Source organism: Nymphaea colorata, chromosome 1, assembly GCF_008831285.2.
Source record: "Nymphaea colorata isolate Beijing-Zhang1983 chromosome 1, ASM883128v2, whole genome shotgun sequence".
NCBI lineage: Eukaryota > Viridiplantae > Streptophyta > Magnoliopsida > Nymphaeales > Nymphaeaceae > Nymphaea > Nymphaea colorata.
In genome coordinates, this window is record NC_045138.2 from 40,568,696 (window position 1) to 40,592,492 (window position 23,797).

The following is a 23,797-nucleotide window of genomic DNA, read 5'->3' on the forward strand; positions in this document are numbered from 1 at the left end:
TAGATTACATGGGCTTGGGATGCTGGCTAATAGATGCAGAGTCTTGCAAGGATGTAATGTAACTATGCGGTCAAGACCTGGAACTCATTGCAGGAGATTTAAATCCCACAGGCTGCCTTGTACGAAAGTTAAAGGGGGATGATAGAACTATTCATTTTCAATGATTAAGCTATTCATTGTAAGAAAAGATAACTGAAGACAAATTACTTAACAAAAACACAAAAACAATTGAATGTTGTCGCCGACCCTCCCTCCCTTCTCCCCCCACTCCTTCCCCCAACACCACCCGCCCGTCGCGCCTCTCTCTCTATTAACATGGTCTTATTATGAACGGCGTGCAGTGGGAAGACTAACCAAGGGGCCCAAAGAATATGCTTTGAGAAAAAGATCCTTTTTTTCCTAGTAAATTGGGAGGACATCAGTTTTAAACTCTTACAGGCATCATACCCTTGGATTTAAGATCCGATACCAATTGAGATAATTGAGAATATCGTATTTAAGGTAAGACCTCCCTCTGATCCAACCTCAAATTTGAGGTTTTGACCATATACCCAGGGTCTCAAACTATCTTTTCTAGTGGTAAAATTCGGTAGTTGTTTACACTGTGGGTTCCACGCAAAGATATCTGATAAAAGAAACCTTAAGTCAGCCTCGTATCAGAGATCTAAGGCTATCAAACACACATTAGCGACATAATCGCTTCAAAGTACCAGGTCATCCCTTAATCCCAGCGTACGATCCTATACAATCCAATTGCACAAGGAGAGGCCACTTATGAGAACACAACATGAAAGCCTTCATTTTCTTTGCCACTTGCCTTTCACCATGACATTTCAAACACTTTGTGCCAGTCTGTCCTTGTAGAAAAAGATTTGACATATCAACACGTTTTAACGTTTCAAGAGAAATTAACCAAACATAATAGAATTGAAGAATAGTGAAGTAAATAATTGAAGAAGAGTGGAGTAAAGATTTAGGTATCATTGAGTATTGTAAATACAGCAATATAAACGCAATCTTCCAGGTCACAACCGAGTTTTACAAAACTTGACTATAGTTCCCAGTGGACCTCGCATGCCAGGCATAGTGTCCTTTGTTCCAATTTCTTCTTCCGCATGTAAAATGACAAGTTCCAAACTTCAAGCCCCTCGCATGGTTGAGATGTTCATAGCTCCTATGTGATATTCAGATGGTAGTATTTAGAGGCCAAACTTGCATTTTGGCCGTGTGAAAAATGTGAAATTCCCTGGCGTTTTCTTTAGCATGCACACTCTAATTGCCTCTGAGAAATTCCTCTTAAAGAATCCAAATTATTCATCATCAACTTCTTTCCAGGAGACCAGTTGCTTCACCATTGAGAACAAACGAGACCAACTTGCTTTCAAGCTTCAAAACAGATTCCAGCAACGAGGGCAGAGGGACAGAGTTTGCTGATCATTCTCTTGGGCAGCATGCATGATTAGGTGCATATTATAAAGCATTCAACGGAGTTCGGAATGTGTCAGTTCCTCAGAAAACGCACTTTGCACTTGGGGCCTTGATCTTCTCTGGTGTTTAAGAAGAAAAGCCACCTCCAATGGCTATAGCACATGGATAGTCAAGACTGGACATGGTTCCTATGGAGAAGGGCCCAGCGAACAGGAAGAACCATCCATATAGCTGAGAAAATGCAAGTATCAGAATGCATCTCGCATGCAGACTGATGAAAAATCAGATGAAGCTTTCATGACAACAGAAAGAATTAGTAGTCATCATAGCCAAGAAAATAAGTTACTTCTTACTCATCAAGTCCTTCATTGTGGAACTGCACCACATTCTAAGTGCAACACACGCCTCAGGTCTTAAAAACCATAGACCACGAAGTGGAACCACTTAACCTCCTGGGTAGATATAGGAAAACAGGAGTAAAGACAGGAAAGATGGGATGCTTATTTGACTTGCACTTGACCATATTACTGCAGAAAGGATGGTACCTGCAGCATGCAACAAATTTATAACATGGTAAGGGAGGGCATGAGAGGAGTAATCTGAACCTTCAATCTTTGCCAAGGGTATGAAAGTACCTATCACTATATAGCGTGTCCTTTAGCTGCGATGCAAAGTTTTCAGTGCCAAGCCCGCGAGCGCAGGGCCTTGTAGATGCCAAACAAAGAAAAACACCCTAGGAAAGGAAGCGGATGGATGCTAAAGAGAATTGCGCAAAACAATTCAGCAATTTCACTACCCTAGCAAGGTTTAGGAATCAAGGTTATTGAAAGATTCTGTGTGTGCGTGTGTGCATGGGCAAAAAACAGATTAAGATTCCCACCCAAGAAACTCTGCAACAATTGTTAAACAGTTACCACATTAAAATAATACGAATGCATAAATACAGAAATTATTTTCACGTAGGAAGTGGGTCCATTTTGAAATTACTAAAGAACGTGAAAATGCACAAAAAACTACCAAGTACCAACAAATTACTTTTAAGTGATTTTGCTTGCTGCTGCTGGAAATAAATGCATCAGAGACTGTCAGAAGTACAAACATGTAAGTGCAACCTCATGCGTACTCACGGTTATAGAACTTTGAAAAGCATTTGCATGCAATATTGTTACATCTCATAGAGCTCTTTTGATTGCAGGGAACACCATATTCAGGGAACACGGCATTCCAGTAAGTGGTAGGGCCAGCAACATGAATGATGAATGCAGAATGTGGCGCACACTCCACCTCCAATGGTGGAGTCACAGTCTCTGTCCGTGCATGCAAACACAAACTGGACAGTTTGTGCTGTGACAGAAATAGCAATCAAACAACCTAAGAAGGATACTCCGATGGAAAACCTGTCGATGTTTCTGTATCATATCCATAACATTAATCAGAATGTGATTTAACAAGAACTCACTGCTGAACTATGTGATAATAATCTTTGAACAATATTCTCATGATAAACAAAGAAGTTTAGACCAAGATTCCAGAAAAGTTGCATCATCAGATGACAATTACGTATATACACATTAAGGATTTCTCTATTAAAAATATGCTTCGCAACTATCATATCAAGCCATGAAGTGTCATAGGGCATGGTTTGCTACCAAAAACAAAAATGAAAAGAGCAAGAAAGGAGATGGTACCTCTTCTGCCGCAGACATGAAGCAATTAGCTCCCCAACAACTTGGATTTTGGACCAAAAAACTTCAGCCCAGAATAAACAAGGTCCATGGTAATCTTTTTTAGATGTTCATTTAATAACTCGTTGTACATTATCAAATCTGCATCAGTAATTGTCTTCTTTTTCTCCATAAAAGCAAACACCTTTCTTGTTTCTTCGGCAGTTCCATGCTTGCAGAGTCCATGTATAATGGCACAATATATAATATCTCCTGTTGGAATATCCAGTTGCATCATCTCATCTAACACCTCTATCACCTTGTCTGACTTACCCGACTTACAAGCATGGAGTATAGTAAGTGTATACTTGAAAACCATCGGTCCACTGTTTACACTCCCCAAACAATCTTGAACTAGAGATAGAGCGGCCATTATCTCGCCACTCCTACAAAGTCCTTTAACAAGAGAACAATATGAAGCAACAGTAGGCACCCAAGACATCGCCTTGATCTTATTATAATATGAACATGCATCTAATATTTCACCAGTATCAACCAAGCAATCAATTACCTTGCTATATGTCAAAGAATTTGGTTCAAAACATGAATTCTTCATTTCCTCAAAGAGAGACAATGCCATCGGTACCTTCCCAATTTTGTGAAGCCCACTTATAAGAACATTGTATATGGAAGTGCTGCAATAGTGTCTTCCTTTTAATTCGTTGAATGTTTCCAATGCTTTCAATACTCTCTCATCCTTGTTCACCATGAAAGAGAAGAAATCAAGCAATACATCATCAGCACTTAATCCCAGCGTAGATATCTGCTTGAGCAAACTGCAAATGTTATCAAACATTTCTCTGTCTGCATATGAAACAATCAATGGCCTAACTGTTATAGAGGTAGGAACAAGTCCTTCTTGAACCAGCATTTGTAAAACGTTACTTGCTTTATCCAATTCACCTTCACTGCAGATTCCATCTATCAAGGAATCATAAATGAGCAAGTCAGCTCTATATCCCATTTTGTTCATCTCCTTATATAGGCTACAAGCACAGCTTACCCTACCAACACTCACAAAAGAGGTGATCAAGCTTCCATAAACTAAACGATCGACCAACAGCCTCTTCTGTTTCATCCGTTCAAATAAACGATAAGCTTTCTCCACATCTCCCACCTTACAAATCCCACAAATCATCGTAGTATAAGCCATAACATCAGGCTCAACACCATCCTTGACCATCTCTTCCCAAACCCTCCATGATCCGTCCAAATTTTCTGCACGAACCAACGTCCTTATCATTGCCGTATACGCGAAAACATCAGGCTTGCACAGATTTCTCCGCATTCGATCCAGTATCTCAAAAGCTTGATCGATTCTACCAGCTTTACAGAGGCCTTTGATGAGAATCATGAATGTAATGCTTTCTTCTACATATCCATCATTCTTAAAATCATCATAAACACCCAACGCCAAGTCTAGATGTTGGGATTTAACAAGAGCGTCTAGAATCCTATTATAAATGAAAACACTAGGCTTGCACCCAAATTTCTTCATTTTTTGATACACAAAATGAACTCTAAGGCCTCTACCGGCATCAGAGTGCATTCTGAGCAGAATCTCGAATTGCTTCTCAGTAGGTTCTCTGCCGTACGATTTCATGAGCTCGACGACCTGATCGGCCGCCCGATACCAGTTCGATCGATTCAAGCAATAAGTCAAGGCATTGAAAGTAGAGAAATTGTGGTGGAACCCCTTTTGCTTACCTGCCCAGCTGAAGAACTTGGAGCAAATCCGGGGGTCGTCGTACCCTTTGAGCACCTCGGCCACCACGTTCTGGTTCACCCGCCGGAGCTTGCGCAAGTCGGCTATGACCTCGGCGCCCCAATTCTTGTGCTGGCGGAAGCTGTCCACGACGTACCGGGCGATCGGCGACAACCGGCGGCCAGAGGCGAGGAATTTCTCAGATGGGTTGTTCCAAGTCGGGGCCTGTTGGACTGAATCCGGGTCCCAGAGACGGAAATCGAAAGCGGATGGTTGAGAAGCGTTACGTCCGCCGACCTTCTTGCCTTTGGCAGTGGTGGGTGGGAGGGAGACAGTCTTCCGGTTGGTGAAGAAGCCGCCGAAGACGACGGGGCGGTTCTGAGAAGGAACCCTGTGGCCATAGAATACGTTGTACTTCTTAGGGATGGCAGAGGGCGGCATCTTCGAATCTGCAGGTTCTCTTCGCTCCTCTCCTTCCTACCTTCCCGCTACATCTGGTTCGATATTCGGAGTCTGGAAGCGTCAAGCAGAAACTCTTACTCTCAATTCTACACCGGCGCAACCATGTCTGCCGAAGTAAGGGGCGGCGCGTTTGAGAAGTGGAGTGACGAAGCGCGAAGCGACAGCGTAGAGCAGATTTTCCAAAATAGACCTACAAATTTGAAGATAACATAATCGCTCGTAAAATTTAAGAAATATTATTGAAAACCTTTCAAAAAATTCGACAAGTAACCATGAACAAAAAGCACATGGCAATGTCATCCTCATTTCCCAAATGTCATTGCTACACTTTGAAGGGAGACGTTTTTTTCGGGTATTTTTTTTAGAAAGGTTGTTTTTCCCATGAAAATGTTGAGAAAATTAAAAAAACCTACAAATTATTGACAAATGGTTACATTTATGTTTAAAAAGAAGAGAAAAAGGAAAATTGGGCAAATGTGAAAAATGTGATAAATTTATCTTCCGTTCTTGCAAAGAAAATTGCTGTTTAGCTTTTTTTTTTCTGTTTTTATCTTTTTTTAGTTAATATTACGATATTTTAAAAGTATAATCAAGCTCACTAAATGTCCTGGTTCTTGAAAGTTTTTTTGAATGTAAAGGATCCTTGTCCTAGTGGCACTTAACCAGCTTTATTTAAATTAATAAATTTGACCCAAATACTTTCAAGCCTATTGATTTGCATGTCCACTATTTTATATTAGCTCCTCTAATAACTGTCAACATTTTTAACGACATTTAAATTCATCAGTCATAATAGTTAAGTAATTCTTTGGGGGAGTAGACGTAATATATCTTTAGAAGTTCTTTCGTGACAAAATGGAACGTTATAATTGACAGCTGTATCAACAATTTCAGAAATGGCAGAGCCTTCTGAAATTATGATGCAAGAGTTGGGACTCAAAACGAAAAATTTCCCTAACAAAGGCCGGCCAAGGCAAAAGGCCATAAACCGAGCTCCTGCTGAAAGGTGTTTTGGCGGGAGAGGCGGGCAAGGCTCGGCCTCCCCGCCGATTCCTTCTCCATTGCTTCTTCATGAATTCGTGCGCTTGCTTCTTGTTTCTAAATTCTTGTTGATTGCCGCCATTATCACCACCACCACCACCACTATCACCGTGTACTCGGCCTGTCCCTCTCTTTTCAAGCCTTTTTTGTGGTGCTCGGATCTAGCAAGCAACGATTGCTCTGAACGCATGGCTCCTCCGAGTGCACCAAAATTTCAGCCCTCCTGGTAAGTGGAAGCTCTCGTTTTCTAAAGTTTCCGTTTCGTTCGTAACTAATCCCGAGGTTCTTAACTTCTTGCTACCTCTCCGTTTTCTTTCATTCTTTGGTTTTCCTTTTTTTTTTGTGTCTTTATTTTTCTCCAGGGAACTTGTGGTTTCCTCATTTGGTATTTCTTCGAATTGAATACGAGTAGCTAACATGATCTGCCTTGTACATTGATCTAAGATCTTCACCTTCATTTTGAGCTGCTCTATTTAAGACCAGCAGATGATGGCTATCTTAGACAATTTTCACATTGGTGATTCATTTGGTGGTTGGATCTGTTATTATTTTATGGAAGGATTTTCGTTCTTTCAATGTCTCCTTTATCTTCTCTTTTTGATTTTCTGGCTATCTCTTCTTTATTTCATCTTATCTGGATTCAAGAGGGTTTTTTCAACAGCCTGATTTGTTCGCACAGGGTTTATATACAGGATGTAAAAATCTCCAATTTTTTGTAAATAAAGGTTTGGGGGCCTAACCCCCTAGCAGTCGTTCTCCGGTAGTGCAAGGGAAAAGAGAAAAACCTTGATCAAGATTAGGGCTAATCAAAGCATGCTTGCTTGCAAGAAAAGGAGAGGGACAGTGAGAAAAGTGATAAAACACAAAAGAGGGAGGGAGGGGGTGGGAAAGAGGGGAGAATCAAGATCTCCGGGGATCTTGCAGAGTTCGAATGTTGCTAAGGAATGAGGCCGACTGATAGTATATGTATGCAGGAACCTAGATTGAAAGAAAGATTGGGAAGCTGGTAGTGCCCCTAAGCATGTACAAACTACGCAGTTAAGCTATGTTGGAGATGCATTCCATGGTTACTGGAGCAAGGCATCAAGACAAGAAAATGAAAAGTGAGGCAATGCATGACATGGCTGCTCAGTAAGTTTGTTCAGTTGGTGTCATTGGCCAAGCATAAAGTATGTTGCAATTTATGTATCATGATTTTGCTTGAAACTGTGTGGCTTGTGTGATTTTAATTCAAACACCTCATCCCATTCCCGGGGCTACTGAAATATGAGGACTAGAAAACGTAAAAACTTATTAGACCCACCTTTTAGTGGTTTTACTGTATCAGGTCATCTGACTCACAGGTTGTCACATTAAAGTTGCTTTTTCTAATGAAGTCTTAAAGAGGTAGAAAAATGTAGTTTTGATGTGGCAACCGGCAACATACGTATTGTTGATCTAATCTGGTCGAATGATTTACAGACGACGTGGTTCCGCAGCAGTTATTGTGCTTCTTGGTTTTTTATATACCAAAGCAGCGTCTCAATGGCAACTAGACAAACTTAGCTGAACCACAATGTGATGCATTGCCGTGTACGTCTTCTTTTATGCTATCGTGAGTAACCATGTCAGAATCTGGTCTTTTCTCTTCTTAAACATGGTTTACCTGTTCATTCTTTTAAGAATGCTAAGCCATGGCCAACAACTTCATTTGGATGAGTAACGGCCTAATGTCCTACATTTTGCAGAACATGCACAACTAGTTTGCAGTGTTGCTTGTAACTATTGTCTGCCACTATGCGAATGCGATGCAGAGAAAGCAAGAAGACTTTTTGAGGGGAAGCAGCGCCAGTTATTCCCCAAACTTGAAGTCTTCAACATCTGTTGGCACTATTTATCAATATGGACTTGCCCAAAGAAATTTTTTCCCCATGCTGGAATCTCGTGTAGGCAAGAACGTTTCACACTTTTTTGTGCAAAACTTGGTTAACAGAGGAATTTGGAAGATATTAGATAAGACCTTGGATGAAGCTTCAATTCTGCCAATTCTTTTTTGCTTTTCCTTGTGTTGCCGTAGGGCTTCGAAGCTGCAACTCTTTTCGATTTCATTTCTCCTCCCACAGCCCATTAATCAAGTTCGCTGGCCTTCGAAGGGTTCTCATTTTTCTTTGTAAAGCAAGCTCGGCAAATCTGGCTGCAAATTAATTGTTGAAAAATGCTTATTATTTTCTTAATTGTTCATACTTTTCTTCACTTGAAATACTCGAGTTGGAAGTCCTCAAGTGCAGGGGCGAAGCCAGGATTTTTTTCAGGGGCGAGCCAAGAAAAGCAACGAGTCGGGCCAAATTAAAAAAAATTGATTTTTTCAATATACAAAAAAACCTACGCTCACCTAAGCCATGGCCCAGACGGCCTCCCGGCTCCCCCCTCCCTCCGCCCCTACTCAAGTGGGTTGGTGCAACGGTCAGGGTAGAAACTAATAGGCGGTCATTTCTCGTATCGAATTTATGGAGTATCAACTCTCTGTGCTGCAAAAAAGGGTGTCATTGACACGTAAGTTGAAGTAAAGCATACCCTATAGTGACAATGAGTTGAGTGAGAGTTCCGGCTTTCTTGTTTTGCAATAGAATTAAATACTCCTCATACTCACCTAAAAATAATTAGAAACATTAGTATATGTAATGTTCACTTAAAGAGAAATTTGATCAACTACCTTTTTTCCGGTGGTCCTGTTCGCCAATGTTTGCCGTGATCTGTTGGTTCTTAGAAAGATTCTTTACATTTGTTGGCAGCGTGTAGCACTTGGCATCATTTATTGGAGCGGGTGGTCAAAATTGATTCATCCCCGGTGCATGGCAATATAAACTGATTAAGAACTGAATTTGGATATGCTACATAGCTTCAGTTTTGAGTGAGAGTCTAAACTTTAGATAAATCAAATATAAATGCTTATATAGTTGGGATATTAGACTGTCTGGATTTTGGTTTTTGACTTCAAAAGAAAAACACATACACACCCACTTCAAGATTGAATTCAAAATGCAGAATCAATTTTGATCAAGTCAACCACAAGTTAAAAAAATTTACATTTCTAGCCCTAAAAATATAACTTCCACTAGTTTTACTAGTGTTAGAGACAGCCAGTGAGGCTTCAATTTACATGTTCACCGGGCTTAGGACGGTTGAATGAAGACAAGAATCAATAGTTGTATCCGTCTCATATAATGTTCCTGTTGCCAAACAACTTTTAAAGGGTCATTTGACTACAGTAACACATTATTATTGTCCAATGAATTATCCCAAAAAATGGTCCTGATTCTATAGTGTCATAGATCTATGTTATTTTTTGAAACAGATTCATATATGACAGCAACAATATTTTATTGTTATCAAACAACCACTGAAGTGATCTCTTTCTACCATTGTGGTTTTTAAGAAATTTTATTCAAACTTCACAATTCTTATATGAGTTTGACCAAGTTAAATCCAACATAAGGTTCTTCCCCTAACTTTCCTTTAAATGCCAATAAGTAGGCAGGTCTGCGTGACAATTTAGCTAAAACCAATTCAAATACTTCAATTGGTTGCCCTCATCCGCACTCGAGACATACAATTTATATGGAAATTAATATATTTCAAAATCTTATGCATATCAGATTATCTTCACTTATTTTTATAATTTAAGCGACAAATCAAACTCATTTATGAGGACAGAACATGTGGACTGGATATAGATAAAGACCAGATGGCCTCATCATTACGACCCGCTTTGATCGGCATCGCATCTCCTGATTGCAAGGAAAAACGAGTGTTTATCACGAATTCAAAGGAAAATGTGGCGCTTAATTAGGTTTTTTCGAGTAAAAGGTCGGTTGGTATTAGAAATTTGGGAAGGAGACGCTATTTTGTTTACAGCTGGCGTTCCTAAAGCCTCTTACTTGACGCTAAAATGTGTTATTTGGTCACAAATCATAGACGTCCAGGTGCCAAATTCTCCTTCCGCTCGGTCCCTCGTTGTAGAAAGAGAAAGAGGGAGAGGAAGAGACACCAGAGGGAGCCGGGAGAGAGGGGGGCGGAGCTGCCGGCGCGAGTGCGTTAGGGTTTTGTTCCTGTTTGGCTGTTGCTCGAACACAGAGTGGGGCGGTCGATGCTCCGTCCGCCATCGACCCCTGTGCCTTCGCCTTCTTCTCCTCCTCTTCCTCTTTCTCATTAAATGTGCGTCTGCACCCCCGCAGCTGCCACCATCACCACCATCATTGCTGCTTGTATCGCCACCGACTCAGCTACTAGCTTCCCTTTCATGTCTTCCTTGTGCTGCCGCCTTTGCACTGCCCCTTCCGGTGCTGCGCTTCTCTATGAAACCCTAGCTCACATACGATCCCAACACGAGAGCTTTCTGTATCTCCCTCTCCGGCAATGAGTAATCCCAAGGTTGTTGGTCTTGCATCTTTGTTTGTTTTTTTCTTTTTTGTTGTTTGTCGGAATTTGTGTCTTCACTTGCTGATTTTCGGTTCCTACTATATTAAATCCTTGCTCGTTCTATTTGATTTTATTTTTGTGGTTATCTCTGGTACTCGTTTTTCGTGCTAGAAGGATGTTTCTACGGTTCGATTCATTTGATTAAAATTGTTCGGGAATTAGCGTTTGGAGTACAATGGTGTGTAGTTCTGGAATATGGAAAGATGAAGAGTCCGCCTTGTCGTGGAGGTTTAATTTTCTTTTGATGTCTATATCGGTGATCCGGGGAAATTGGGGATTCACGAGCGTTTTCTTTCCCTTTCCGCTCTCTCTCTCTCTCTCTCTCTCTCTCTCTCGGCTTCCTTAAAAAAAATACAGAAATCAAAGAACTTGAGATTGCTGTTGGGAGCTTTCAATGATCAGCTGACTCGATACTTCTCTTTACCTTGTTCTCCCTTGGAAAAAAAAAAGGATCATTGAACTAATAAATTTGATTTGCGGATGGAAACATTGTGGTGGATAAAAGTTTTAGTTGATATGATCTGCTCGGGCATTCTAATTCTTTTGATGGTTCTCAGATTGCCGTTTTGGTTATACCGATTCAACCCAGAAAGAAGAAGGGACGGCCCTCACCTGTTTTAGATATTTATAACTCCTTTATGTGGCAGTGATTACATAGTAGTTTCTTCGTGAAGTTTATGCAACATTTTTTAATTTGTTTGAGTGTGCTTGCCGCCTTGAACGTATGTCTTCTGATGGTCTTTATGCTTCAAGGTGCATAAAGTCTATAGATTGATGAGTCTATCTTTTTTTAGCAGGTTGTGGTGTTTGGATCATTCACTGAAGATGAAACAAGGTTGTTCCAGAAGGCTTTGGTTGGAAATCCTTCCGAGTCTGTGAAGAAGACTGACTTGCAATTTGGCTCATTGGACTATGCGGCAGTCGTTGGGAGCTACAGTGCCAAACAGCCGAGCCAAGCAAATGGTTCTAAAATATGTGAACCAGTAAAACCACTTTCTGAGAATGGGCTACCAACTAGTCACAAAGCTAAGTCCACGGATGGCATACAGAGAGTATCTGCAAATACAAAATCAGTTGTCGCTTCTCCTCATTTCAGTCATGTTAATACTGGCACTGAAGCAGCTAAGAAGGTCGCTGCTGGAATTAGATCGGTGTCTGGGTCACTACAAAATGGATCAGGTACCTTAAAGCCATCAACGGGGCAGCTGCCTGAGAAGGATGCCCGTTCTGTTGGGAGCCCTGATGGGGCAGCCAAACATTTATGCGTAGAAAATTCCACTAGTACTTTGGCCCACATTTTGGATGTTCAAACGAATGTCAAAGGAGGTTCCGATGCTAAGCCTGTCATTTCAGACAAACCAGAGACAGTTTCTGCTTCCTTGCAGAAGTTGAATATCGGGTTGGGCGTGGAAAATAGTGGTTCTCAAATTTCTCATCTATCTGATGTTCATGGAGATGGCAGTATGTTTGTTTCAGGAGTTCTTCAGAAGCCAAAGTCTGAGGACCACCATGGTAATAGTGGGGGTAGTTCTCCACACGTCCCTGAGGATGGAACACCAAAATATGGAAGCAGCACAATCACTGGTGATATCATTTGCAGTAATTCCTTTGTTCACTCGTCAAACGGTCCGACTTCAGGAAAGGATGTAAACAATGCATCAAATGGGATAGAGACATCTGTCAAATATGTGCAACCAAGAGGCTTAATAAACTTGGGCAATCTGTGCTTTCTTAATGCAACTCTTCAAGCACTTCTTTCGTGTTCACTTTTTGTTCAGCTTTTACAGAAACTTATTGTTCGTGATATCCCCAAGGTCAGCACTTTAAATGAGAATTTCTTTTTTGTAATTTTGGGTGAGAATTCATGAATAATATTTTTTTCTCTTTTTTCCTTTTTAACGTTAGACGGGATACCCAACATTACATGCGTTTACTGAGCTCATTTCTGAGTTTGAAGCATCAAGGGATTTGAGTGCAAGAAAGAATGCAAGTGCTGTTGTTGAGGTTGGAAAGCCATTTAGTCCTGTGATGTTTGAATCTGTCTTAAAGAAGTTCACTCCAGATTTGCCTGCAAGCATATCAGGGAGGCCAAGGTACCTTATGCTGGTTAAGTTCTCTTGTCTGATTACAATTAAAATGCCAGAGGATTCAGTCTTTTTTGTCTTGAGTAGTACAAAATTGGTGGAATTGCTTACAGATTATCAGTCACTGATGATGATTATGAATCTTAGTCTGCCTATTCTAATTGGAGAAGTATATGTGCTTGTGCCAGTAACAAGTTGTAATTTGAATCCATGTGCAGGCAAGAAGATGCTCAGGAGTTCTTAAGTTTCGTGATGGACCAGATGCATGATGAGTTATTAAAACTGGAAGGTCACCTGTCATTTTCGGATGGGGGAAGGTCATCATTGGTTTCTTCTGCTGAAGATGATGACTGGGAAACTGTTGGACCAAAAAATAAGACTGCAGTGACCAGAACTCAAAGTTTTGTGCCATCTGAGTTGAGTGATATATTTGGAGGGCAGCTACGAAGTGTTGTTAAAGCAAGAGGTTTGTTAATGTGTGATGCTTATATGAGTCCCTAGTTGTAGGTTGTAGGTACTTATGCTTCTTCTGTCTGTGGTGCTTACATAGAGACATATTTATACTTTATACACTTTGCACTTTTTTCTTATAAGGAAAAAAATTTCGCCATGCATATGTGCATGTGCATGCATTGAATAGATCAGCCAAGTGAACTGAAGAGCTAGTGGCGTGAACTTTACCATGAATCTTTCTAATACTAAAGGCTTTGTTTTTCATGTACATATATTGTTTCCGAAGATTAAAACCCTGTTGTTGTTGGACTTTTTTTTCTGACAGGCAATAAAGCATCAGCTACAGTGCAGCCATTCCTTCTGCTTCATTTGGATATATTTCCTGATGCTGTTCATACAATTGAGGATGCACTCCGGCTGTTTTCTGCGCCAGAAACACTTGAAGGCTACAGAGCATCAACAGGAAAGGTATTTGAATCTTGGCAAAACCCGGCGCCAGTAATTGGACCAAGAGAGCAAAATTGGTGAATGAAAGATATTCTTTGAAAATGGGCAGGTCTTCTGTTGTGCTTTACAGTTTAGCGACCGAGTCTAACATATCAGTGTGGTACATAATTGCATGACTGTTCTATTAAAAAGAACAAGGTGTAGACGACGTGGTGATTGTGGTTAAAGATTACTACAAGTAGCATTGCATTCATATAATTCGTGTAGGTGTTACCAATAAGAAACAGTGTGCAAGCACTTTTTCTTGTTTGATATTGGGGAGAGTTTGTGGAAGGATGTCACTTGAGAATGAATTAAATTGGTAACAAAGAAGCTTGAGAATGAGGCAGAACAGAAATAAGAGCCAAAGCTTCTCCTTACCTAATGAATTTTCTATTATAAATCCAGTGAAGGTTTCGTAGAATCATAATGCGCCCTTCAATCCTATTTGCTATCAAACGCTTGATGTGGATCACCAAGTGTTTGACTCCATATTTCTGATGTTTTCAGTGGTATTTTCTTTGTCGTACTATGCCTGCAAAACTTGGAGTCATTGTATCTAGATTTCAACAATTATTTGGTAAGAGTGTTATCCACTTAACAGTAGTCCTTTTATATTCTTTTGATCTCTGTGGAACAAACTGATGATTTTGTATTCTATATTTTTATGTACCGTGATGCAAGGTGAGCCAATTGCAACGGCACTTTTTATGGCAAAAATAGCTTTCCTGCTGAAATAGTTTTGGAATTGCTATATTCACACTGTATTTTGCTTCAGATGGCTACTTTCAAATTGAATTCCTGCTGTATTAATTATTGTTAAATGTTTTAAGTTTTAACAGATATTTTGAATCAGGATTTCATGTATATGAGTCACCAAACCAATCACATGCCAGAAAATTGATCACCGCTATAGTCAATTAGTCATGTATGTAACTAACATATAAAGGTGGATGAACTTATAACCATAGTTGGTTGCAACATTGAACAATTCACTACGCATAGAGCTTTCAAAACAGTGTTTTGCACACCCACATTGCCGTCATCATGTCCTTATCACGTGCATTGGGAATTTTCATAAAGAAATATCTTTAATAGTGTGTTTTGGGAGCTTTCAGATACAAATACCTTTATTGGTCAGGCTCCTTATTGGAGTTTATTTCGAGCAAATTGAAGAATTTATAATGATATTTTTGCAAATTTTTAAAGAAAATCCCTATGAATTTGTGTTTCCAGCAAATAGGATGTTATCTTGGTAACAGCTGGCAGAATGACCATCGGTGCAGATCTTGATGGTAGTAGCAACTATGCAAATGAGAACTAGCTTGTTTATCAACTTCTGGCCCTCTAAGTTTCGTTGTCTGAAGGCACTTCTTTTCTAAAACTGTTATTGGTAGTGATCCACATATTCTCCTTGTGAGCTTTATCAGTTTTGTATGTATTCCTGTCCTGCTTCCTTCACTTTGTTGATTCCTACGATTGGTGTACCTTAGGCAGGCAAATTTGGACTTCAGAATGTAACCATTGTTGTTTCTGCTTGATGTGAAATAGATGGTCTTCAACTCAAAAAGTCGAGAATTGTTATTTTGTAGGCTTGGAGACAATTAACTTATGTTTCCATACTGTATCAACTAAGTTGCCTTATGAGCTCTGGTGTACTGATAGGCTAATATTATTGTGACCTGATTGATTTCAATCTTTCATCGCCTTGCTGCTTCTTGGTGCTGCTGTCATATAACTTTGTCTTTTATGATAACAGGCTGGAGTCGTCAGTGCCCAGAAGTCTGTGAAAATACAGACCCTGTCCAAGATTATGATTCTACATTTGATGCGGTTCAGCTATGGGAGCCTGGGAAGTACCAAACTGCATAAACCTGTTAAATTCCCCCTAGAATTGGTTCTTGGGCGTGAGCTGCTTGTCTCATCTACGACAGAGGTCAGATTGCTCCGGGTTTTTGCTTCTTCTGTTTTTTCTGTAATAATTCTTAAATTAACACTATGGTGTTCTCCAGGGCAGGAGATATGAACTTGTTGCTACAATTACCCATATAGGGAGAGACCCATCAAGAGGACATTATGTAGCTGATGCGAAGCATGTGGAAGGCAGATGGCTACGTTTTGATGATGCATCAGTCAGTGTCGTGGGTCAAAATGACGTGCTCCATGATCAGGCTTACGTACTTTTTTATCAGCAGGTTTAGGTTTCTCCTGAGTTTCGCTGTAAAGTTTCACAACAACTTACTGTAGATATTGCCAGGGAAGTGGCTGTTGCCACCAATCGGTATCATGTTCATGGCTGAAGCGCCATATGTGAAGTTCCTTGACGAGAAGGGGTGGTTTTCAGCCATTTGTATTTTTGGTTTCACATGAACTTTTCGCCATTTAACCAAGCTGTCGTGACCGACGGCTTTTATTGACTCCTGTAAATTTGTTGAGAAATTTGTGCACCATCTGTAGATATAGAGGCGACATGGCGTTTATGTAGAGTGGTTTATCTACGCATTCCTTGCCTGTAGTTGGACATACATGTGCCTGCATTCGCTTGACTGCCTTTTCGTTGCATGGTTAAGATAAAGAAAAAAAAATTACTATAAGTATGTGTGTACGTGGAGAACAGGAGGATCATGGGATTGAAAACAATGTAATGAGGACGAGGGAGAGAAAAAAGGGCGGGAGGGTTGTGGAAAGTGAAAAGAGGAGTGAGAAAAAGTGGTTTAAGCTGAAGTCTTCCATTCATCCCGGATGCACGGATGTGTGTGTGTACATCGTCTCACACACACATCCGATGCATCCGGGATGAATGGAAGAAAACCGCTCAAGCATATCTAAGGGATTCAAGGATCTGTCGTTCCGGGTTCGGAAGATCAGCTTAAACCACTTTTTAATATATATATACATATATATGTATATATATAGAGAGAGAGAGAGAGAGAGTGAGTCTTGTGACAACTTTGCAGTGAGAGAGAGAAACTCATGACAACTTTGCCATGTCAATGTATTATGTTCTTTGTTTTATCATAAAGGGGTTTTAAGGTTGTGATACAACGTACCTGCTGAGCATCTCACAGGAGAGGTAAAGGTGGTTGTATCAGGATCTAGACTCCCTACAATCTCTTTATATGACTTCGATTTCGAAGGACCAAACGTTTAGAAAGTGACAAAAATTGTTTAAATATGAACTAGATATTGACATATTGAAACAGTTCAAACGACCTTCCTTGTCTCTGTTTTTTTTTTTTAATACTCGAAAAGGAAAGATATTTGATTTGTTTCAAACATTAGCCAACAACGTTGAAGTTCACATACGCAGAGCAAGGAAGGTGGCAGTAATAATATCCAGTAACGATTCAGTTTGTGTCCTGAACCAGGTCGAATCTGAAGGGACGCACATAATGGTATCGATGGTTTAGCGTCCGCTGCTGCACTTTCCTGCTTCTTGGAACGTAGAAATTGCTTTCAGCTATGGAGTCGGATGTATTTGTTTAACATACCATACTTACCATCATCTTCAGGTGGAAAGCCTTTTGAAATCATCGAACTTTTATTCAGGCAGTAGTGCAGCAGATCAGAATTGGGATTGATATTGCTATTATCAAGTCCGACCATTTGTACATTGCTTACTGAACTCTGTTTGGAATACTGAAAAGTTGTATCCAAGTTTTTTATTTGATTATGCTCGTGAAAATTGGATATCCATCAGATTTGACAAGGGAAAAAAGTTACACTACATTCAGACCCAATTGATCGGATGTGAATTTTTCTTATTGAGTCAAACTATTTGAGGTTTGGTTTCAAATCGAACTTTGTATTATAGACGAAGCATTGACATCCTTAACAAGTGTTGTTTGTAAGAAGAACACTAGAGTTCATTCTCAAAAGCAGAATTAAATTTGTTAGGCCTCGTAAGTCTCGTTGGTGTACATATTTTGTCACAGGTCACAGTGTGGTCTCATCTCTCGTGTGGCATCGATAAGTGGAAAACCTTTTTGCTCAGATTGCGTCTGTTATAAAACGAGGCAACAAAAGCTGCTGAGTTTAATGTTCCCAAAAAAACGGAAATATAAAAAATTTTAGAACATATTATGGAAGGTATCGGTTGCAATATCTATGGCTATTCCAGTTTTCATCAACAAGCAATCAAGTTCAATAGGAATATATCCGTTGTATTGTGTCCAATTTGCAGATGGTTCTACTGAAACTTATGAATAATGGAATTGTGAACCAGTGGCTTGGTAGGTAAAATTCATAGATTTAATTTACTTGACTTTAGCGAACGACTGTGGAAGCAAAAAAGCAAATATCCCAAAAATAAACGTGTCTCCCTTTTGTATTGTTCTATTTCAGTAAGAAGAGGAAACGAACAGTCTCTTTATTCTTTCCTAACTAATGAAAAGAAGAAAATAAATTAATACGTAAAGCCCATTCCGTAAAGCACTATTTATTTGGTGAAAACTTGTTCACCATTAGTTGTACTTGTTGTTCCTTGTCTGACTGCATCTTTCACTATTTGCATCAGGTTCTCTAGATTCAAAGTTTATATTTCTAAACTTCTATGCCCCAAGATTCTAAGAGTTGACTTAAACATGTTCTTTAACGTGGATAATATTTTTTAACATGAAGTTTCAACAACTGAATTTTAAGATTCCAATAGAATCTGATTCATGGACCTTGAACAAAATGGAGAGCCAATTGATTCTTACATTATTTGGCATGCGAATCCCCACATACTTTATTTTATGCAAAAACACCCACAAATGTGTTTTAACATCAATTCTCAAACCAAATCCGAACCACCTGCATCCATGCTTTAGAAATACTTGCTTTCTTTCAAGGGTGCTGCTCATATCTCTATTCATGTTTCTCATACATACATCCGTACCTACAAACACAAACACAAACACATATTAGGGTTGGAAAGTGCCCAATCCAAATTGGAAGTATTGACATTTCTTCTTGTTCCGTCTTGTTCAGAAGTGACTTATAGGGGCCGTTTGGCAACAGTAATAATATTCTGTTATTATTTCATGTACCTACCCCAAATATTAGAGCAGATTCATAGAATATTGTAACATAGTGTTCCATGAACCTGCCCTAATAATTTAGGGTAGATACCTGAAAGAGTTACATAATGTCGTTGTTGCCAAATGACCTGATAGAGGAAGTTTGGTAATACATACACTGCATTCCTTGAAGCACAATGTTTCATGGATCTTTTTCTAAGGTTGAGATCTATACGTGGAACATTCTGCATTTTTCTAAAATTGAGACGGATTCATGAAGCAATGTATAGCACAGTATTCTCGTTACCAAATGCCCCCATCGTGCTTTTAGTTGTCGATCTGACCTATTTGCAACCCTAACACGCACATGCATGCATATACGTACACTGAAGTATGATCAACAGACAGATCGACGTGTGTAATAGTGTGGTAGTTGCCAATGAATGCAGATCAACCTCATGGGGTCTGGTTACCGTGGACAGCCGACATGCTCTGGGTTTAATGGTGAGGAATGGCGGTTTGGTATCTCCTTCCGTCCCTACTTCTCACTGGGGGCCATTTTATTGCAGTAAATATAGCTACTTTTCACAGTGTTGTAAAAAGGCTGTCCTGGCCTTTAAAGCTGGCTGCCTCCAGTAAAAGCGTGTTGCATCTGGGCTACTGCCTGGTATCGATCCATTTCTAAGCAATATTGATGCCATATTCTCAGCGTTTCTTTGTGTATCATGTACCAAGTATAGCTATACATTAAACCACAGCCAATGGCCTCTTGCTGTGTATCGAGTTTCTTTTTCTGTCTTTGAATTGGATATAATTGTTTTCTTGTAAAACTATTGCTACAAACAGAGATAATCAATAGCATCCAACAATTTGAGATTGAATGAGGAGGCTCTTCAAATGATGCTAAGAGAAAATTGAGCACTTCTGTAAAAAATTCGAAGCAGCCTTGGACCCGGGATGAGTAAGTAGAAAGGGGGAGGGGTTTCGGCCTCTTTAAGGCAAATCATCATCTCCTTCTAGATGCTTTCTACCGACCACATGCTAATTCATATTGGTTTTGTTTCCCTTTTTCGGATTCGCAAGCTGAGTTTAGGCAAATCTCTACCGGATTATGTTAAAATAAGCACCTTGGTGACCCTACTTGACTTGAAGATCTTAAATCAAATCGCCTGATTAAATGCACACTTAGATTGCCAAAAAGGCTGATTCTTTTCAATCATCAAATATTTTTTTTTTTTATATAGTCAAAAAACCCTTTGCAGTGTTAGACATAACACGATAGCATTGGTAGATTGTCATGTTATTATTGCCTACAGATATTCTTAGTGCCACATATTGGATTTATATTTTCTTTCTTTAGACATACTCAATTTGAATCGATAAACTTTAGTTGATGCACTAGTTGCACCCCCTAGGCTCCCAAAACCCTAAGCCTGGACCTGACCTAAAGTGAACATGCTAGCTAGGGTTAGGTTTGGCCATGCTTAAAGAATAAGCACCATGGCATCACATATGCGCCACTAGCAGCATGTTGATCAGCTAAAATATTACACCTTTGGAAGCAGTTGCATCATTAGATACGGCAATCTGCTCATTTAATGCAAGTAAGTAGCAGAGCTCTAAACTTCGATGGAGAATCAAACGTGGTAGGAGGAAATTCATATATAATGAACTACTTAGGCAGCATCTGCATCTGTTCCCTATTCAATCACCATAAATATTCAGTTGACCTCTCTCTCTCTAAAAGCATGTGAGAGGCTGTGGGACAATGTACAACCCTGTGTAGATCCACTAAATAAATGCAACAACCAAACAGAGGTCTGCTCACTGCTCCTGTACAGTTCTTCATTAAAGCCAAGGCAAGGCTTCTGTTCGCAATTTCTTATGGGGACTAGCAGAAGTTGACTCTTCAAGCAAACCTTTCACCTACCCAATTCTTCATCTATATATATATATATATATATATGAAGAAAGAGAGAGAGAGAGAAACTGAAATTAGCTGGCTATCTCTGTGGTCGGATGATTATTTTTTAATTTTATGTGGCTAAAAGTTATCATAAAAGATGTATTTGCGACAGTTAACTGTTTGGTCGCGGTTTTTAGCACTGAAATGCACCGTTGCGACAGTTTTTAGTGACATAAAACAAAAAACGAGACACATTTATTCTGCTTTGGTTGCTCGAACCAGGCAGAGCTGGTTTCGTCTTGGCCCAGGCTCAGCCTGGGGAGGCTAACCCACTTTTCTTCGACATGTAACTTTCAGACCCTCTCTTGTGGCTTACGTCTATTAGACCTGTAAACAGGGTCCCTTCAATTTAATACAGTGAATTTGGTGGGCCGCGTGCCCCCAGAGGATTGGATCTGTGGTCATGTTATATCCATTAAATGGGCAGATCCAGAATGGGAGTTAAACCAACCCAGACACCATTTTCTGGCACAATCAGTTTTTGTCTACCGAAATCCGATCCAGAATCCAGATGTAGGGAAGTCAAAAGCGGTTAAAGTCCGATTAAGAAATCAGAACTGGATTTGGAATTAAGAAAATGTCATCCAATCAAATTTGGAGTCCTTTTTAAATAAATGTCAGATCATATTTGGATTCACTTTTAAATTAATTTACATTTTGAAAGTCAATTTTTAGCATATCAAAATATGATTCCTAGATACAGATGTAAATTTAAAAACCAGATTCTTATTGGATCCAGATTGCAAGTTTAAAATTCATATTTACATATGGTATGCAAACCTTGGTTTATTTGTGTTTGAATCCGACTATGTGAATATGTGATCAATTAGATATGAAAAGTAATGCAATTGATTTGAATACCATCTGTTGGCATCTAATTCTCAATCATACCAGACATTTATTTTGAACTTAAGAACATTAGTTACCAATAAGATACCAAAAAAAATCCATAAATATATTCAACAAGCAAGGGCTAGGGTAATGAGGTTTGTTCAATGCTAATGAGTAGTGTTTATGAGAAACTACACAACACTAATTTGGACCCACTTGAATCTGGTTCCAAGATTCCATCGTGACCCGGTCCATGTCAAATCGGACATTGACTTATATTCTGAAAAGAGAAAGAGAGCCTTTTGAAAATCAAATTGGAGCTGGACCCAGTGTTAAGGAATCTGAGCTGGATCCAATTCATGTCTGTACTTTGCATTCCCAAAAAGCCCACCTCTGGGAATGTTGGGAACCAGCTGGTTTATTTATTTGGCTCTCTACTTTAGTTCCATTACCTCATGGGCCTCCATCCCATCAGTCAGTCCGTTTCCCAAAGCACTTTCCCAGGTTTGGATCTGGATTTGGATTTGAATCCAACCAAACATGGGCTGGGCCCAAATGGATCTAAAATTCAAAACCCAACAACTCTAAACAGTGATAAAATCAAGCAACCATTTGAACGACGCTCTAGGAAAAAAAAATCTTTTCACAAAAATCAGGATTTGCTGGACTTGGTAACTTTTTTTTTTTTTGTTAAACTTAGTTGTGTCTTTGGGTTCATGAAAAACTTGGAGGGAAGAGGGTTTAGGTTATTGTAAATGAGTAGAAGCCTACCACTCGAAAGAGAATTAAAGATCTCACCGAACCCTTTGTTTTTTTAAAGTTCAAAGTTTACTTTTGGTGCTTCAGGGTGAATGCTTCAAGGTGAAGTTTAATTTGCGGAAGATTGAAAATGAAAACTTTACTAGCTTTTAACCTAACCGTTGTGCCAACTTCCTTGGAAATGGGATTAAGGTTATTCACTTTCTTTCATCAAAAATGAGTTTTTCTTTATTAGTTGTCCAAAGTACGAAACAATACTCTATTTTACTTCTAAAATGTTGTTTAGTATTGCGCTTGATGAGATTTGAGACTGCTGCATAAAAAAAAGGTGTGTTTTGGAAGATCTTCAATTTAAACAAATTAAAAATCTTCATACATGCTACATGCTAAAAGTCATGAGTTTAAGATTTGATTGAGGAGGGTTCCACATTAAATCCATGAATCTAACTTTGATATTGATATCAGCAAGGAAGAAAGGCAAACTAAAAAGTGTCATTCATTCAAACACAATCTCTTGTCTCAAAAGCAAATGCATGTAGACTCGGTCAACAAAAACCCAAGAGTGGGGTCGGCGGTTAACTTGATTGGTGAGCCTAGGTCCGAGTCCATTGGCTGCTGGGCCTTGTTTTGTTCCAATTGCCGACCGTTTTGTTTCCACACGGAGTACACCTGCAAAGGAATAATCAAATAAAAAACAATTTCATAATTAAGCAATCGACGGGCAAAGCTGTTAAATTAATCAACACGATCAGCCGATGGGACATCCGGGTCGTACTTCCGGTTTCGGGTCGCACCGTTTGAGTCAACTTAGGGGGACCCACGGGAGACAGAGGCGGTCCTGGCTCGGTCCGGGACCGTGCAGAAAAGATCTCACAAGATTTGTTGGGGGCAAGGGTCAGGTCTAGAGACCTAGAGAGAGAGAGAGAGGTAGAGTGGTCCCCCAATGATTGGACTCACGCTCGCGGGGGGAGGCGAAACGTGTAGCGAGGCGTTTGGTGGACTCACCTACCACGAGTCCCGGACACCCGTTGCGGGCCCCACTGCTGCCGACGTGGACAGTTGCGCGTGGCGTGGCGTGGCGTGGGATGGGAGGGCCCTTTTTTTTTTTTGTCCCTCGTTGGACCCTTTGTCCCCTGGACAAGTTGTCCACATCCCCTGCCGATTTTCCCGTCGAAGCCCTCATTTCTCAGGTTTTTATCAATAAGCGTGCTTCTTTCTTTTTATTCAGAACTTGTGCGGTCGTTGGAGGCTGGAGTTGCTTTTTTGTTTATTTGTTTATTTGGGAAAAGCACTCACTCCAAATTATCATTCTCATATGTTGTCTGAGTTGCGGTCATCTTTGTCACCTTCGATTTTTGTTTGTGAATTGTGTATCTCATTTTAGAGGGACTAACACTCTG

The 23,797-nt window shown here is 39.9% G+C and overlaps 2 protein-coding genes and 1 long non-coding RNA gene across 7 annotated transcripts; 2 read left to right on the top strand and 1 right to left on the bottom strand.

Annotated features, from left to right (window-relative positions):
* Nucleotides 1-950: 950 nt before the first annotated feature.
* Nucleotides 951-5,464, bottom strand: LOC116245784 (pentatricopeptide repeat-containing protein At4g20740). Of its 5 annotated transcripts, none has more exons than XM_031617341.2 (4): nucleotides 3,117-5,464; nucleotides 2,064-2,161; nucleotides 1,782-1,973; nucleotides 951-1,659 (listed from the first exon to the last, which is right to left on the bottom strand). In XM_031617341.2, exon 1 carries the CDS (start codon nucleotides 5,296-5,298, stop codon nucleotides 3,142-3,144), a length of 2,157 nt encoding a protein of 718 aa, XP_031473201.1. In that variant the 5' UTR covers nucleotides 5,299-5,464; the 3' UTR covers nucleotides 951-1,659; nucleotides 1,782-1,973; nucleotides 2,064-2,161; nucleotides 3,117-3,141. The 5 variants fall into 5 exon arrangements, with proteins under 5 accessions (XP_031473201.1, XP_031473200.1, XP_031473199.1 ...); XM_031617340.2 differs by having other exon boundaries at nucleotides 2,064-2,225; XM_031617339.2 differs by having other exon boundaries at nucleotides 2,064-2,837; nucleotides 3,117-5,463.
* Nucleotides 5,465-6,315: 851 nt separating this feature from the next.
* LOC116245787 (uncharacterized) lies at nucleotides 6,316-8,477 on the top strand. Its single transcript, XR_004170601.2, has 4 exons — nucleotides 6,316-6,586; nucleotides 7,335-7,491; nucleotides 7,822-7,954; nucleotides 8,088-8,477. It is a non-coding gene; the product is annotated as an uncharacterized LOC116245787 (long non-coding RNA).
* Nucleotides 8,478-10,325: 1,848 nt separating this feature from the next.
* On the top strand, nucleotides 10,326-16,364 carry LOC116245786 (ubiquitin carboxyl-terminal hydrolase 24-like). Its single transcript, XM_031617342.2, has 7 exons — nucleotides 10,326-10,770; nucleotides 11,616-12,632; nucleotides 12,724-12,911; nucleotides 13,121-13,368; nucleotides 13,681-13,823; nucleotides 15,601-15,777; nucleotides 15,854-16,364. The coding sequence occupies exons 1-7, from the start codon at nucleotides 10,756-10,758 to the stop codon at nucleotides 16,040-16,042; spliced, it is 1,977 nt and encodes a 658-aa protein (XP_031473202.1). The 5' UTR covers nucleotides 10,326-10,755; the 3' UTR covers nucleotides 16,043-16,364.
* Nucleotides 16,365-23,797: the final 7,433 nt, after the last annotated feature.